The sequence below is a fragment of the Brachyhypopomus gauderio genome, chromosome 2 (assembly GCF_052324685.1).
Source record: "Brachyhypopomus gauderio isolate BG-103 chromosome 2, BGAUD_0.2, whole genome shotgun sequence".
Classification (NCBI taxonomy): domain Eukaryota; kingdom Metazoa; phylum Chordata; class Actinopteri; order Gymnotiformes; family Hypopomidae; genus Brachyhypopomus; species Brachyhypopomus gauderio.
In genome coordinates this window covers 23,194,816-23,209,095 of record NC_135212.1, presented here as the reverse complement: position 1 = coordinate 23,209,095, position 14,280 = coordinate 23,194,816, and the positions used below count along the sequence as shown (strand labels likewise).

At 44.7% G+C, this 14,280-nt stretch overlaps 1 protein-coding gene across 4 annotated transcripts in view; it reads left to right on the top strand.

Moving 5' to 3' along the window:
- Positions 1–14,280, top strand: part of cbfb (core-binding factor subunit beta) — a 42,800-nt gene continuing 28,520 nt past the window's right edge. For 2 of the 4 annotated variants that reach the window (XM_076991559.1, XM_076991581.1), the window contains exons 1-3: positions 12–547; positions 1,064–1,150; positions 2,911–3,027. In XM_076991559.1, the coding sequence (XP_076847674.1) occupies positions 470–547; positions 1,064–1,150; positions 2,911–3,027 (282 nt within the window). In that variant the 5' untranslated portion in view covers positions 12–469. Of the gene's footprint in view, positions 548–1,063; positions 1,151–2,910; positions 3,028–14,280 lie in introns of all 4 variants that reach the window. The other 2 variants (XM_076991566.1, XM_076991575.1) reach the window with 2 other exon arrangements.

Here is a 14,280-nt window from a genome sequence, read left to right as displayed (position 1 = left end):
TGTGAAGTTTTGCCGAATTTAACGCCTGCGCACTGAGTTTCGGTAGTGGAGAGAATTGTGAATGGGGGGAGTATTTTGGGTGTACAGTCATAAGTCGGACTCCGAGGAGCCAGGAAGTAACTCTGAGCCATGCAGCACGACGGATAAAGTAAGAGGAGCGCGCGCTTGTCAGCAGTCGCAGATCGCACGCGCGAGCGCGAGGGAGAATAATAGCCGAGTGTGAGATTGGGCCAAACGCGTTGTAGCGCTGACACCGACCGCACACGAGCTCGGTTCGGCAAGAAGGTGGTGAGAAAGACATTCTTTGTCGGACAGTAACGTAAATATTAAGCCAGCACACTGCTACACACTTCATCATCAGAAAAAAGACGGAAGGAAATAAGAGCGGGATTGGGGGAGTTTCGAGGCAACGTTTCTCTAGCGCTGTAAGACCTATAAAATTGGCAAAATAGATCATATAACGTTGAAGATGCCACGGGTGGTCCCGGATCAGAGGAGCAAGTTCGAGAACGAGGAGTTCTTCAGGAAACTCAGCCGCGAATGCGAGGTAACCTCCATTAATTCATCTCATCAAGTGGCGGAAACAAAGTTACTTCTTGACTACAATTAATTGTATGAAAACAAGCTGACGTGACGGACGCTGAACTTTAAAAGTCTCTTTAGAGTAGCTTAACAATACTTTATTCCACAGTTTGTAATTTTAACCAAAGACATTTAAACACCTTAAACATTTATTAAGTGAAAATGGTTTCGGTGCTGCGCTTTAAAAGTAGACTGAAGTACCTTTACTTCTGTCACCTTCCCATCTGAAGCGCATCACCTTTTACGGGTATCAGACTCTTGTATATTTGTTCGTTTTGCCTTTTAAGCTGCATGAATTTAACCGAAAGCTAATCCTGAAATAGATTAGCGGTTGTTATATATTTTGTAGGCTGTGAGGAAGGACCAATTTGAAACTAAATGAAATACTTTTAGGGGGTCTTTCACATGAACACACGGACGCGCGGTTTGTAGTTTAAAAAGTATGTATTTCATAAATTTACCAGTATTGTTCTACCTTCAGATTAAATACACCGGTTTCCGAGACCGACCACACGAAGAGAGACAAGCCCGGTTTCAGAACGCCTGTAGAGACGGCCGCTCAGAAATAGTAAGTGCTCAGTTCACCTTTTCCAACACCACCTCTGAATTTTAGCAGTCCAGTTCCAACCAGTCGGGTGTCCAAGCTCGTGTGAACATCAGCATCTTTGGTAAGTGGGTCAACATACGGTACCCGGAACTGTAATCTTCAACACTTCCTCATTTTCTTTATGTCTCAGACTATGTTATGAAATGTAGTTGTACCCTATTTTAACTCTTTTAGGGTCCGTAAAAATAGTGGTAATGTTGTTCAACATTTCAAAGAACTATTGGGTTTGGGCAATGAGATTAAATGAACGCATGAAAGTATTTTCCTATCTGTTCCTTTCTTTTAACCATCAAAAGACGCATCGCTGTAAAGAACTCAGACGTGTCTAAACCCTGCGCTTTGTGTTACATTCCCGATTAAAACATTAAGGGGAGAGAGTGTGAGATAGATAGATAGATAGATAGATAGATAGATAGATAGATAGATAGATAGATAGATAGATAGATAGATAGATAGATAGATAGATAGAGTTGCACTCATGGTTGCTGAGATTGCAATTCATGTCTGGAAGATTTGGGAATACTCCTTTCTCCTTCATTTTTAGATAAAAATTAATTTATCAGAAGGAGATTTTGGTTAAATTTAGATTAGAAAGCAGGAAACACTTTGATCAGAAGATGGATGATGGTGGTTATGAGCAAAAGGCTATAGTAATCAAATATATTGTGTATAAATACATAATTTTATGACAAGGATTCGCAGAAAAATTATCAACATACTATATGGCAAATAGAAAAAAAGCTTCCATACCAGATAATTTACAAGCTGTCTAAACAGCATAGTGAGTATGCATGTTCGTACATGTGCATGTAATCATATATGGATATGCGTGTGTACAGGCTCAAGTATTTGTGTATATATGTGTGCGTGCGTGCACTCATGTAGTCTATGTGTAAAATGTTTTATGAAAAAACTGCGATATTTATGGGCACTTATTTTTCTTAAGTTATGCTTTAAATATTCTATATTCTTTATTATATTTTATACCAAAACAAGACAGTAACAAAACACATTTTAATTCAGAGGTTTGAATCATATGCCAAGAAATGCAGAGGTGCCCCATCTGAGTTGTTTCAGTTTGAGTTGTTTCTTTGAGTTGTTCATGCATTTACAATGTTATTGAATTATTGTGCCATGATTCTAAAGCAGTCCTGCTGCTATTAATGTAAGTGAAGGCCTGCATTTAAAACAATGTATTGATTTTTTCCATCTCTCTCTGTCTGTCTGTTATCTTGCTGTCTCCAGCAGACACACACTCCTTCTTCCCATCTCGTACTTGCTCTTAAAAGTCCAGTGTGCTAGAATCCACCCTGCCAGCACTGAGAGCTGGTAAAATAGAATCAGATGTGTGTAACTCAATACTTCAAATAGAGAAAATGATGACTTGGGTTTTTTCTCTTTTCTTGTTCTTTTGCTTGTCTCTCCCTCTCTCCCTCTCTCCCTCTCTATCCCTCTTTCTGTCTCTTTCTTTCTTTCTGTTGCCTTGTCCTTTCTCTCCTTTGCTGCTTCCTTTCTCTCTCCTTTTCTCTCCCTATTTCTCCCTCCTTTCTCTTGTTTTCTCTCTCTCTCTGTCTGTCTGTCTGTCTCTCTTTCTTGCTGTTCCCTTCTTCCTCTGGCCCTGGCTCCAGGCTCTCTCCTCCTCCTCTTTTAAATGGCGGGTTGCATAATTAATGCTCGGGCCAGCCTTTCTGATCCTGTTTGTATTGATTTCCCTCTAAAAGGCTTTTGTGGCGACCGGCACCAATCTCTCGCTGCAGTTCTTCCCCGCCAACCTGCATGGAGAGCAGAGGCAGATGCCCACCCGTGAGTACGTGGACTTCGAGCGGGAGACAGGCAAGGTAATCCTCTCACTGCCCCTTTGTCTATCCATCTATCTGCCTCTCAGGTCACCAGCTCTAGCATTCTCTCTCTCTCTCTCTCTCTCTCTCTCTCTCTCTCTCTCTCTCTCTCTCTCTCTCTTTCTCTCTCTCTCTGACTTTTAATAAATCTCTTTTGCCGAGCCATCTTTCTCATCCTGTTCTCTCTCACATAGTCACCTCACCTTTCTTTGCAGCCGTCTGTATGTAACCACAGAACGCTCCCACATTTTAATGGGCTCGGTGTGACTGCAACGCAGGCGAGCCTGACCTATTAAAGCTCTACGGTTCCAAACGCACAATTTTACGCGAGACGTGAGATAACCGGAGAGCCCAGTTCTCTTCATCTGCCACATGGCACTGCAGGCGAAGCGCGTGGAGACGTCTCAGTCTGTTGGCTCCGCGGGTTTGATGGGCGAAGGCCTCGGCTTTTCCTAATGACACGTTTCTGTTTCACACATCTTAAGGAAAAATGAAAGCCTGCAACATTGCACTTCAGCTCCCCGCACGAAGAACACCCTCTCTCCACTGAAGCCTGTCTCCCTTTTCCACTTCATACTTCAGCTATAATATTTTATTTCAGCTGTGTTATTATTTTAGACACGCCTGCTTTTTTTTCACTGATCCCACTACCTCCCTCCTCTTAATATTAAAAGGATGTTGAGTCTAGTGCAGCTTCTCCAAACCCCGAAGAATGTAAAATAAACCCATCCCATAATGTTCGTATTCCATTCATGACTTTTATTTAAACCGTGCCATTTGTATTATTTTAGTGGAAGCTGCCACGGCAACGGCGGCTCTTCCGATTGTTATGCTGGCTCTATTACTTCCTAAACTCAATAGCCTCTCGTCCCTGTTTGTCCTTGGTACTTACTCACAGCCTAATGGACCATGAGCACAGCATTAAAAACAATGACATAGGAGTTGTTGGGTATAAGTCTACACATTAGGGTATAAAAAAAACTGATCTCAAATCAGTACTTTGAGAGCTTTATTGCATACTGTGTGTCCCGAGAGCCTGTTAACACAGTGAGCCCCTCCACATTGTTCCCATCAGCACAAAGGCTGGAACCATCAGGAGATCTGTGAGTCATATCAGTGTCATATGAGCCGTGCTTCTCTGGTGTGGATGTTCTTAAGCTTTGATGACTGGAAGAGGGCTATCTGTCACACCCATGCGAGTCGTTTGGTCTTTCTCTGCTTCTACTGTCTGTGGTGAACAGCAGGCCATGTTTCCTACGTGGCCTTTGTACATTCCCCATACTCTGTGCTTCAGTATAAATCATGCCAAAACAAGAGTGCTATCTATCAGAAGCTGAAGTCAAGGCTATCCTGTGGCAGAAATCAGTACACATCACCTACTGTACAGACAGTGAAACACACACACACACACACACACACACACACACACACACACACACACACACACACACACACACACACACACACACACACACACACAGTATGCAGAACAGTGGCAATGATGTGTAAAGCCTTTTCCATAAACACAGGCCATTTAATGTATATGCAGAAAGCTTCTCAGATGGTCAACCCCAGTAGACTTATTCTGTAATGGTATTCTGTAATGGTGTTGGTTTGACACACATTAGCAGGCTGCTTCTTCGCTTTTGTTTGTGTTTTTTGCTCAGGCAGCCTGAAGTTACACTGTTGGCTTTGCTGGCGTGTGTGCGTACGTGTGTGTTTTTGCATATGTGTGTGTGTGTGTGTGTGTGTGTGTGTGTGTGTGTGTGGGGGGGGGGGGGGGTGCCTTCACGGACAGTGCCTCGCTGAGATGCGCTCATTAAAAATGCATCCGTGAGAAATCAATGGACCTTTCGGCCCCCAGGCTGACGGACTAATCTTTGGCCGTTAATTATTTAAAAAGGCGTGACAGGTTGTGTGCGCGTCGGTGCAGAACTCTGCCGAGTGCTGAGGGTGTGTGTGTGTGTGTGTGTGTGTGTGTGTGTGTGTGTGTGCGCACGTGTGTGTTTGTGAGGTCAAGCTTGCTGGTAACCCTATCTGCCTTTCCGTCACCTCTTTCAGGACTCAGAACTCAGAGCCATGCAGCTTTAATGAGCTTCACACTGTTCCAACATTACCCACTGGCACTCACACACACCACCCCACCTGGTGAGGAACAGACATTCACTAATGTTCCGGCCACCCCTGAAGACATGTGTAGGGTCACTTGACCAACATTGACCGTGACTGATTTACAACTACCATTTTTCATCTTTTGCCTTTAGTTTGTCTTTTCTAACTGATATAAAACTTGTCTCGGAAGTGGTGAATTGTGACCTGTTTCTGTCCAGCTGCAACGAACAGTCGTATTTGGCTTATCTTCATTTGGATGTGATTAATAACGCAGAAAAGGAAAGCACATTTGAAATATTGCTCTGGTGCCTCTAGTCATCTTTGAAGATGTAGGGCCTGTGTTATGGGAGATAAAGCCAGACACAATAGGCGTTGACAGGTTTATACTCAAGAGTTTTAGAGCATGGGCTTCCTTACCTCTCATCAAAAGGAAACCCTGCAAGAGTGCACAGATAAGGTTTTCTTCTCACTCTCTCTCGCTCTTTCTCTCTCTCTGTCTCTGTCTCTCACGCTCTCTCTTTCTCGCTCTCTCGTGCTCTATCTCACGCTCTCATGCTCTTTCCTCTTTTCTCTTTCTTTCTGTCTCACGCGTTTTTTCTGTTGCTCATCTGCTCTTCCTTAACATGCATGAATATGCACGTGTGAATATGCACACACACACACACACACACACACACACACACACACACACACACACACACACACACACACACACACACACACACACACACACACACACACATACACAACAGTGTGCATGCACACAGTGCATTTGACATAGTAAATTCCCAGTAGAGAATTGCTGTCATGCGTATTCATGCGTATTCTCCAACCTCTGCTCCTAATTAAACTGATTGTTAACCTTTTGCACAAACAGATTCCTTCTCTGCACTAAAGTTTTAATAGACTACAACCAGAAGCCCCAAATAAATTGTAACTTCACTGGAAACTACACATGTAGATTCAATAGATCACAATAGATCCAAACTTGTTAAATTCCGTGTGGAAGAGGCTAAATGTCAGCATGAGCTTGTGATCTCTGGCTGCCTATTGGCTAAGTATGTCCATTTAGAGCAGGGCATTGGCTGAGTCTCCATTCATAAATCAGTCATCAACATCTCCGTTCATGCAGTCATCGCTGGTGGCGGCTGGCGTTGTTGACTGCCAGACCACCACACTGTAAAAGACCACTCAGTGCTAAAAGCTGACTTGAGTCATAAAATGTGCACAGGGTTGAGGGTGGCTTGGAGCACCTCCGTGGAGCTTGGGTTGCACGGCTCCCACTCGCAGTCATTTCATGATGTATGTGAGAATATCATATGAGCTGAAGATGAAAGATGAAAAGCCCTTTAAGAGCCGTGTTTGAAGAATACTGCGAGTAGCAGAACTTTTAAAATGTTTTTTAATGTGTGCGAGCTTTTGCGAGCGTCCCACATTTATTATTCATATTTATGATTTCATATTGTGGCATTTTGTTTACGATGAACCTGGCAGGGTGTGTTGCTTTTGTCAGCTGACTTGGCAGCCCTGAAGTAATTAAAAGCCAGATGCTTACTGCATAATCAAAACTGGTTTACTTGAGAATAGGGCACAGGAAGGCAGGATCCTACAACCACTACTCGCTTTTCACTTCCGTGTCTTCCTCAAACAGGTTTGCAGAGGCTGCAGACTTCTCCCTCGTGCGCTCTGTCACTTTCTGTCTCTCGCTGCTTCTCACAAGTCTCTCGTCGGGCTTGGAGGAGACTCTCGCCTAAGCCATAACCTTCTACCTCTGTAACCCCCCTCCTCCTCCCATCTGTGTTCCTCTCCTCCTTCTCCTCCACCTTTTCCTCCTCTAACTCCCCCCTCCCCCCACCCCCAACCTTTCTCCCAGTCTGAAAACACAGGCGTTGCCAGCAGAACCGGAGTCGGGCCAGTTTAAACTCAGTTTGTGGTTGGGGCGGGGGAGGGGGGAGGAGGCTTGGGACAGTAGTATTATCTGAGTGGTGCGGCAAAGCCCCCGCAACAGAACTTAAGTACAGGCTCCCAGTGTCATAGCCGGCTAATGGGAACCAGCTGTGGGGGAGGTTAATTTTAGCGGTAGCTAGAATGGCCTAGGGAGGAGATTTTAACCCTGTCCCAGCCAGAGACTCTTGCTAGTGTCTTTCTGCTTCCTAACACTGCTTATCCTCATATTTGCTGCTAATGAGGGATGTGGAGTGGGCCAGGGGTGTATTATGGCCTCTCTAACTTTCTTAGTCCAAACATTGGGTGGGTATGTTTTGGTTCGTCATTCAAGGCCCTGTGAATGATGATTTAGAGAAATGACATTCCATGAAAACTCTGCAAAAGCACTTTTACAGTTTTTGTTTTTATGACACAGTACCAAGTTACAAAAACAAAAGGACCAACCAAAAGACCTGCGATAACGTCATAGTCTGAGCGGTATAGCTGTTATATATATATAGCTGTTGACTCCTGTAGTTTAGTAGTAGTCTGACTCAATGGTATCTTGAATTCTGGCCTATCCATACTATTTCCTAGGATGAATTCTGTGATCGGATGCAAAGCACTTTGTAAGTCCCTCTGGATAAGAGCATCTGCTAAATGCCGTAAATGTAAATGTAAAATATATGTTTATTTACTTATAATTAGAAAAACTGATTTGGCTGATTACTGTTAAATATTTCCAGTATTGCAGTATTTAACCCCCCCCCAAAAAACCCAACTTTTGTAAAGACATTTTCCTCTTTCCATAGAGACTGAATGGCCCTGCAATTAGGATTACATGGTTTTCTCAATCTGACTAATTTTGAATAACAAACTATGATCCAGTAGTGTTTTACTTTCAGTTATTAATGGCAGTTGCCAGTAACTGGTGTATTCCAGTAGAACCCATACAGTCCACATCACAATAACGCTTCTTATTACTGGCAGACTGTGAATGCTGTGTGACCTGTTAGAACATTCAGAAGGGATATCTGAGCCTTGGTTAGTGCACTCTTATTTATGTGTTACGCTTATAGAGCCTTTCTCGTCCCTGAGGTTGCTTTACAAAGGTGTAGTATTCTGGGGGTTATAAATGACATCTTATTTAGTATCATCTGGAGCTATTTTAAGAATACAAAAGTAAGCAGTGTAGTAAAACAATCTGTTCACAGTTAGGGTCTCTCCCTTGCTGGAGGTTCCGGCTGAAGAACGCTTGCCCATAGTTATGTGCAGTCCTTTTTGCCTGGGGGGGGGATCTGTATTCCCCTTCCCCTTTGCAGCTTGCTTGTAAGGGAGGAACACATTTTTATATGCTTATAGTTTTAATAAAAACGAATTCATTTTAGATCTAGGAATATGCCACAGTATTCAGAAGCGAGAGAAGCATGTTGTAAAAGTCATGGGTATTGTTGGGAAGGAAATGTCTCTCCACGGTGTCTGCCTCAGCCCACTTTAGTCAAATAAACTTTTTTTTTCTGCTGCTATGGGCTGAATGTGTTCGCTAAACACCTGCACCAGTATCTGTAGCTACACAGTATTGGCCCCTCCATTTAACCTAGTGTCATCGCCCCATTTCCTGTTAGAGCACAGGTCAAAGACAGCAAGTCCTAGGGGCCCCAGCCGGCTCACCACCGTCCCCTACGGCTTCTGCTTCCACCACTTAAACCCAATCTCACTGAAAGCAGATCTCCTCGGAGATGTAGGCACTGTGCTTCAGCACTGAGGCTTTAGGGGATCTGAAGCTTGGCCCTGTCTTCTCCCCTTTCCTCCCTCCGCTTGTGTGTGGTTGGCTTTTCCTTTTTTTTTTCATTTCTTTTTTTTTTTTTTTTCTTCTTTTTCATGAGCAGCAGAAATTGGGTCCGTCTGCCTGGTCCATGGAGGCATGTTGTGCCTTTTGCATGGGCAGCGATGCTGTGGACTGATGTGGTGGAGAGCTCCTAACAGCATCCCACCAGCAGCCTCGGACCCTCCGTGGAGTCCGACGGCGGGCCGTCGATGTGTACCAGACCGATCGCTTCCTCGAACGAGACGCCGCTGGAACGCTTCGTTCGAAGAGGACGTGAACTGGTGAAGTGGAAGAGAGAGAGAGTTTCGTAGCGTTTCGTGTGACGAGTGTGTTTGCGTGATGAAGCTGGGGCCTGAGTGTGTGTGCCGGGGCCTTTTGTTTTTTCCGTGAAGCCACACCGGGGCGTGGCATTCTTCTCTCTTAGACTCCATAAATCTTTGCTGCATCTGCATGCATAAGAATGTTTGCTCGGGGGCAGATGGCGCTGGGACGAAGTCTGCCTGGATGACTCCATTATGAGAGGGGCTGCAGACTGAGGCTCGCCACAGGAATTGGAGTTTAATAGTTTTACGTTAAAATCTCTCTCCTAGGCGCTGTGTGCATGAGCACGTGCGAGCATCTGTGTGTGTGTGTGTGTGTTTGTGAGTGTGTGTTTGCGAGTGTGTGTGTGTGTGTGTGTGTGTGTGTGTGCGTTTGTGAGTGCACATTTATACATACTCACGTGTCCACGTACCACGTATGCTTGTGTGTTTGCGTGCATCCCAGCGTCTACACTTACTGAGCATGTCTCCATATTCACGACTGTGGCGCCAGTTTGACAATTGGCTCAGAGCATGTGGGCAGGGGGGAGGGGCGCTCGCACGGGCCGCGGAGGATGCTGGAGATCAGACGCCTAGCAGGTGAAGGCCGTCTCCTCTCCCCTCATCGGGAGGAGGACATCAGTAGCAGCTCCAGCACTCTGATCCCAGATCAGGCTTTGTGCCATCAGGAGGGTAGTGTATTAGAGAGTCTCAGAAAGTGATCTCAGTGCAATGCTGACAAAAATCAAAATGTTTGTGTGAGACCAGGGAGGCTGGCAGTCCCTTCTCCCGTGGGCGGGACTTCACTCAGGCTGGGGAGGAGTGATGGATGGTGGTTTTCGTTGTCGGGGGGGTCTTGTGTTTTCAGCCCACTCACACGGAAGCCGTTCAGCTCACAGACGACTTGTCAGTGACATCATCAAAGTGAGACTGCTAATTGATTCCTGCTGCGTCCGTCGCACCAACCGTCGGTTTGAACCACAGCAGGCCCCTCCCCCTCACTCTTTGTTCCAGTATGGATGTTTTATTTTCTGTTTTATTTTGTGTTTTGAGGCATAACAACTCCTTTATGCATTTGATCATCCAGTGCTTCTTCTCAGTTGGATTGGTATCAGATTGAAGAGCGTGCTTCTGTTTTTGGTAAATCCATACTGGAATACAAGGGGAGAGAGAGAGAGAGAGACAGAGAGAGAGAGAGAGACACAGAGAGAGAGAGAGAGGATGTGTGGTGGCCTATAGCTCTCTTGCCTTTTCCCATTGGGTTTCAATTATAGCACCCTGCTCAAGTTTCCCCATCCTGTCTATCAACCTTCCAGTCACACCACTCCGGTCGATGACCTCTCTCGTACCTAGTCACATGACCTCTCTCGTACGCCATCAGACACACAGCAGCACATCACACCATCTCATTCTCATCTGTGCCCATTTAGATGGTCCTAGCGCTCTTAAGTTTCGATTACAGCTTTTCCGGAGATATTGTAATTACAGGGCTGCTCTTTTAGACACCTGAGTCACGGTCGTCTTCCTGTGATGTTTCCTCTGATCTGTTGATAAGGTGCACAGGCACAAAGAAAATCCTTTAATCTTTGGGGGTTTTTTCAAAATGCGCTTGCTTGCTCTAACTGAAAAAAAGACCAACTCCTGTAAATGCTTCAGCTGTACCAGCAGTATGTACTGGGTAATTCTATTTAATGATATTGGTAGTGTCTATTGCAAGATTCTTAAAGGGGAGGGGGGCTGTTAGTCAGTTACTCAGACATAAACCCAGAACATCCACTTAATACCTAGATAAGTAATTTGTTGCATAAGTTTACATTTATGGCATTTGGCAGACGCCCTTATCCAGAGCGACTTACATTTTTATCTCATTTTTTTTATACAAGTGAGCAATTGAGGGTTAAGGGGCTTGCTCAGGGGCACCTCAGTCATGGCCTCAGGTCTGAGAATCAAACCCACGACCCTCCGGTCACAAGACCAGTTCCCGTGTAGCTCCAGTGTGAGCGGGTAACTCCAGGATGTAGCTCCAGTGTGAGCGGGTAACTCCAGGATGTAGTTAGCGCCATGCTAACAGCAGATGCCGTTCTGTTATGGTTTGCGCACACTCCATCTCCTTTCCCTCGGAAACGAGGTCTGCTCAGGAACACAGTGCTGCTGTTATGCTTGGACCGGTGTGTGTGTGTGTGTGTGTGTGTGGGAGTGTGTGTAAGTGTGTGTGTGTGAGAGAGAGAGACAGAGGGGGTTCTTTTTGGCTGTGGTGGCGAGGCCACTCTTTTCCTGATGATGCTGCAGATGGTGGCGGTGTTTTGCTTCTCCGCCCATTCCTTGCTCTTCACACACTTCCCCTTTCCTCTCACTGTGCCTGGCTCGCACTAGTGGAAACGCTTTAATGCCCTGGACTCTGCACGGAAAGCCGAAACCCATTTTGGTGACTTAGTTGGACTGACAAACCCTAAAAAATGCTAAATCTTCCAGTAGGGCCCAGTTAGCTTTACACCAGTGAAATCATGCTAACGATTTTTTCATTCATTTCGTGCTACATTACCAATTTTAGGTCTAGCATTCTTTATTTAACCACACCATGTGCACCGTTCTGGGTTGTGCTTGTGGTTAGACTAGCTTGGCTGACCCATTGTTTTAGCCTGGCCACTGGTAGCATCTCATTGGTTCATGAGTGCCTTTTGCTGCTGCCGGTCCCCAGTGACTGGAGCGTGGCTGGTGGGGGTGTGGGACTTGGCATGAGGTTACCCTCCCTCTTAGTGTTCATGATGTAGTTTGGGCATCATCTGCGAGTTTTCCTGTACCAGTAATAAAACAACATTTTTGAAACTTTTGAAATGGTGGTGGTACCTGAATCAGTACTTAACAAAAAGATCAATTACCTTTTTTAAAAATCTTTTTTTTTATATTATTTTTATTTTCTATTGATCAAGTTTGAATTTGTGAAGAATATACAATGTTAATATGGGCTTAATGGAAAGTTTCTTTCACAGAAATTTTATTTCATGAAGATTTTCTTTCATGGAAATTTTCTTTTACGGAAATTCAAGTTCAGGGTGTAGGGGACTGAGGGAACTACATTCCTCTAGTGTTCAGGGTGTAGGGGACTGAGGGTACTACCTTCCTCTAGTGTTCAGGGTGTAGGGGACTGCGGGTACTACCTTCCTCTAGTGTTCAGGGTGTAGGGGACTGAGGGTACCACCTTCCTCTAGTGTTCAGGGTGTAGGGGACTGAGGGTACTACCTTCCTCTAGTGTTCAGGGTGTAGGGGACTGAGGGTACTACCTTCCTCTAGTGTTCAGGGTGTAGGGGACTGAGGGTACTACCTTCCTCTAGTGTTCAGGGTGTAGGGGACTGAGGGTACTACCTTCCTCTAGTGTTCAGGGTGTAGGGGACTGAGGGTACTACCTTCCTCTAGTGTTCAGGTGAGAAATGTGGCATCTTCGTGCGGCTTGCATTCCTGTTGCCAGCTTCCAGGAAAGAGCCTACTCAGTGGAAAAAGGAGGGGAGCACTGCAGCTTGGCTATCTACAGGCCAGTCGTCTGTGTGTGTGTGTGTGTGTGTGTGTGTGTGTGTGTGTGTGTGTGTGTGTGTGTGTGTGTGTGTGTGTGTGTGTGTGTCCGCGTGCGCACTTGCATATTCTGCTGCTATGATGTGCTCATCATCCATCTCATCCCACACTTTTCCATTTTGATCCTGCTAAAAAACATTCTGGGCTGAGTCATTGCTAACCCTGCTATATATATATTTGAATGTAGTTATATTTAGATCTCTCTCGCGTTCATCCTTGAATCACAGTTCCCTCAAAACTGGCCTAAAACTCAGTCTCTCTGGTTTGGCCACCCTCCTGTTGAATTGAGGGTCTCCTTGTTCTGGCCTCAGTGAGGTCACCTCAGCCCAGCCTGTGGTCAGCTGCTCCACACTCTGCTCTATCCTCTCCACCAAACACCCGCTGATTGTCACGTTCCCCACAGCCATCTTCACAAACAGGAGCTGTCGTCCAGACGGCCGCCACAGTACCTTCCCACTGTCATTTCGTATCGCTGCCAACACGTTGCCTCCACACACATCATCTGTAATAACAGTAACTGCTTGTGTGACCTTCTTGACCTTTCCTCTTGACCTTTCTTCTTGGATTTGAGATGCTGTTTGGAGTGTTGGTTTTCATGTGCACAACACATTTCTACCAAGCTGGGTTTCAGAGTTTTCATAGTAATTACTGTGACACTTAAGATGTCTATATCAGGTGTTTGTAACAGTACATGACACTATGTAAGATTGTACAAATACAAAGATTGTACAAATTTACAAATCTCCATACACATTTATAATGTGTATGGAGATTTGTAAACCTCGTCACTTTAAGTAATTTCACCTAAATGGCTCTTTTTTAACTGTATTATTATTATTATGACTATTTTGTTTTTTTTTTTTATATTTCTATATTCTATTTTTTGTCCATTTATCATAGTTTAATTTAAGGTGGATCAGTCACCAAAGCATTTCAATGCCTGTCGTACTGTGTATGACCATGTATGTGACAATAAACCTTGATTTGATTTGATTTGATTTGATTTAATGGTTGATTCTCATCATTGTCATAAAGGCATATTTCTTTAATTCTGATTAATTATCTTGATTTTACTCTGAGTCTAATTCTTAGAGGTCTCATGTCAGATATAAGTGGTGAGATCTAGTGTAATGTAGTGGTGAGATGTTACAGCAATTACAATTGAATAGGCAGCTAAATCCCAGTATAGTTGTTGGTGATTTACAGTTCTTATCTGATTAGAAGATGAATCTTTAAGCATTGCTCAATAGCTCAAGAGAAAATGAGTCACGTTTCACATGTTTGGCATAACAGAAAAATATTTGGCCCACTTCAAGTCAACGTGAATGATCAGCAGTCAGGTTTGCCTCGGGGTAAACCATTTGATCTCCTGTTCTCTGAACGGCACACATCTGTTGAGTTTGGCCACTGAACCTGGGCCCGATGCTCTCTGCTTTGTGTGCTGGTCTATAATATGAAGCGGATTGGGTGTGAGTGTGTGAGGACTGGCTGCAGGGGTTGATCTAATGCTGAGAGGTGTAA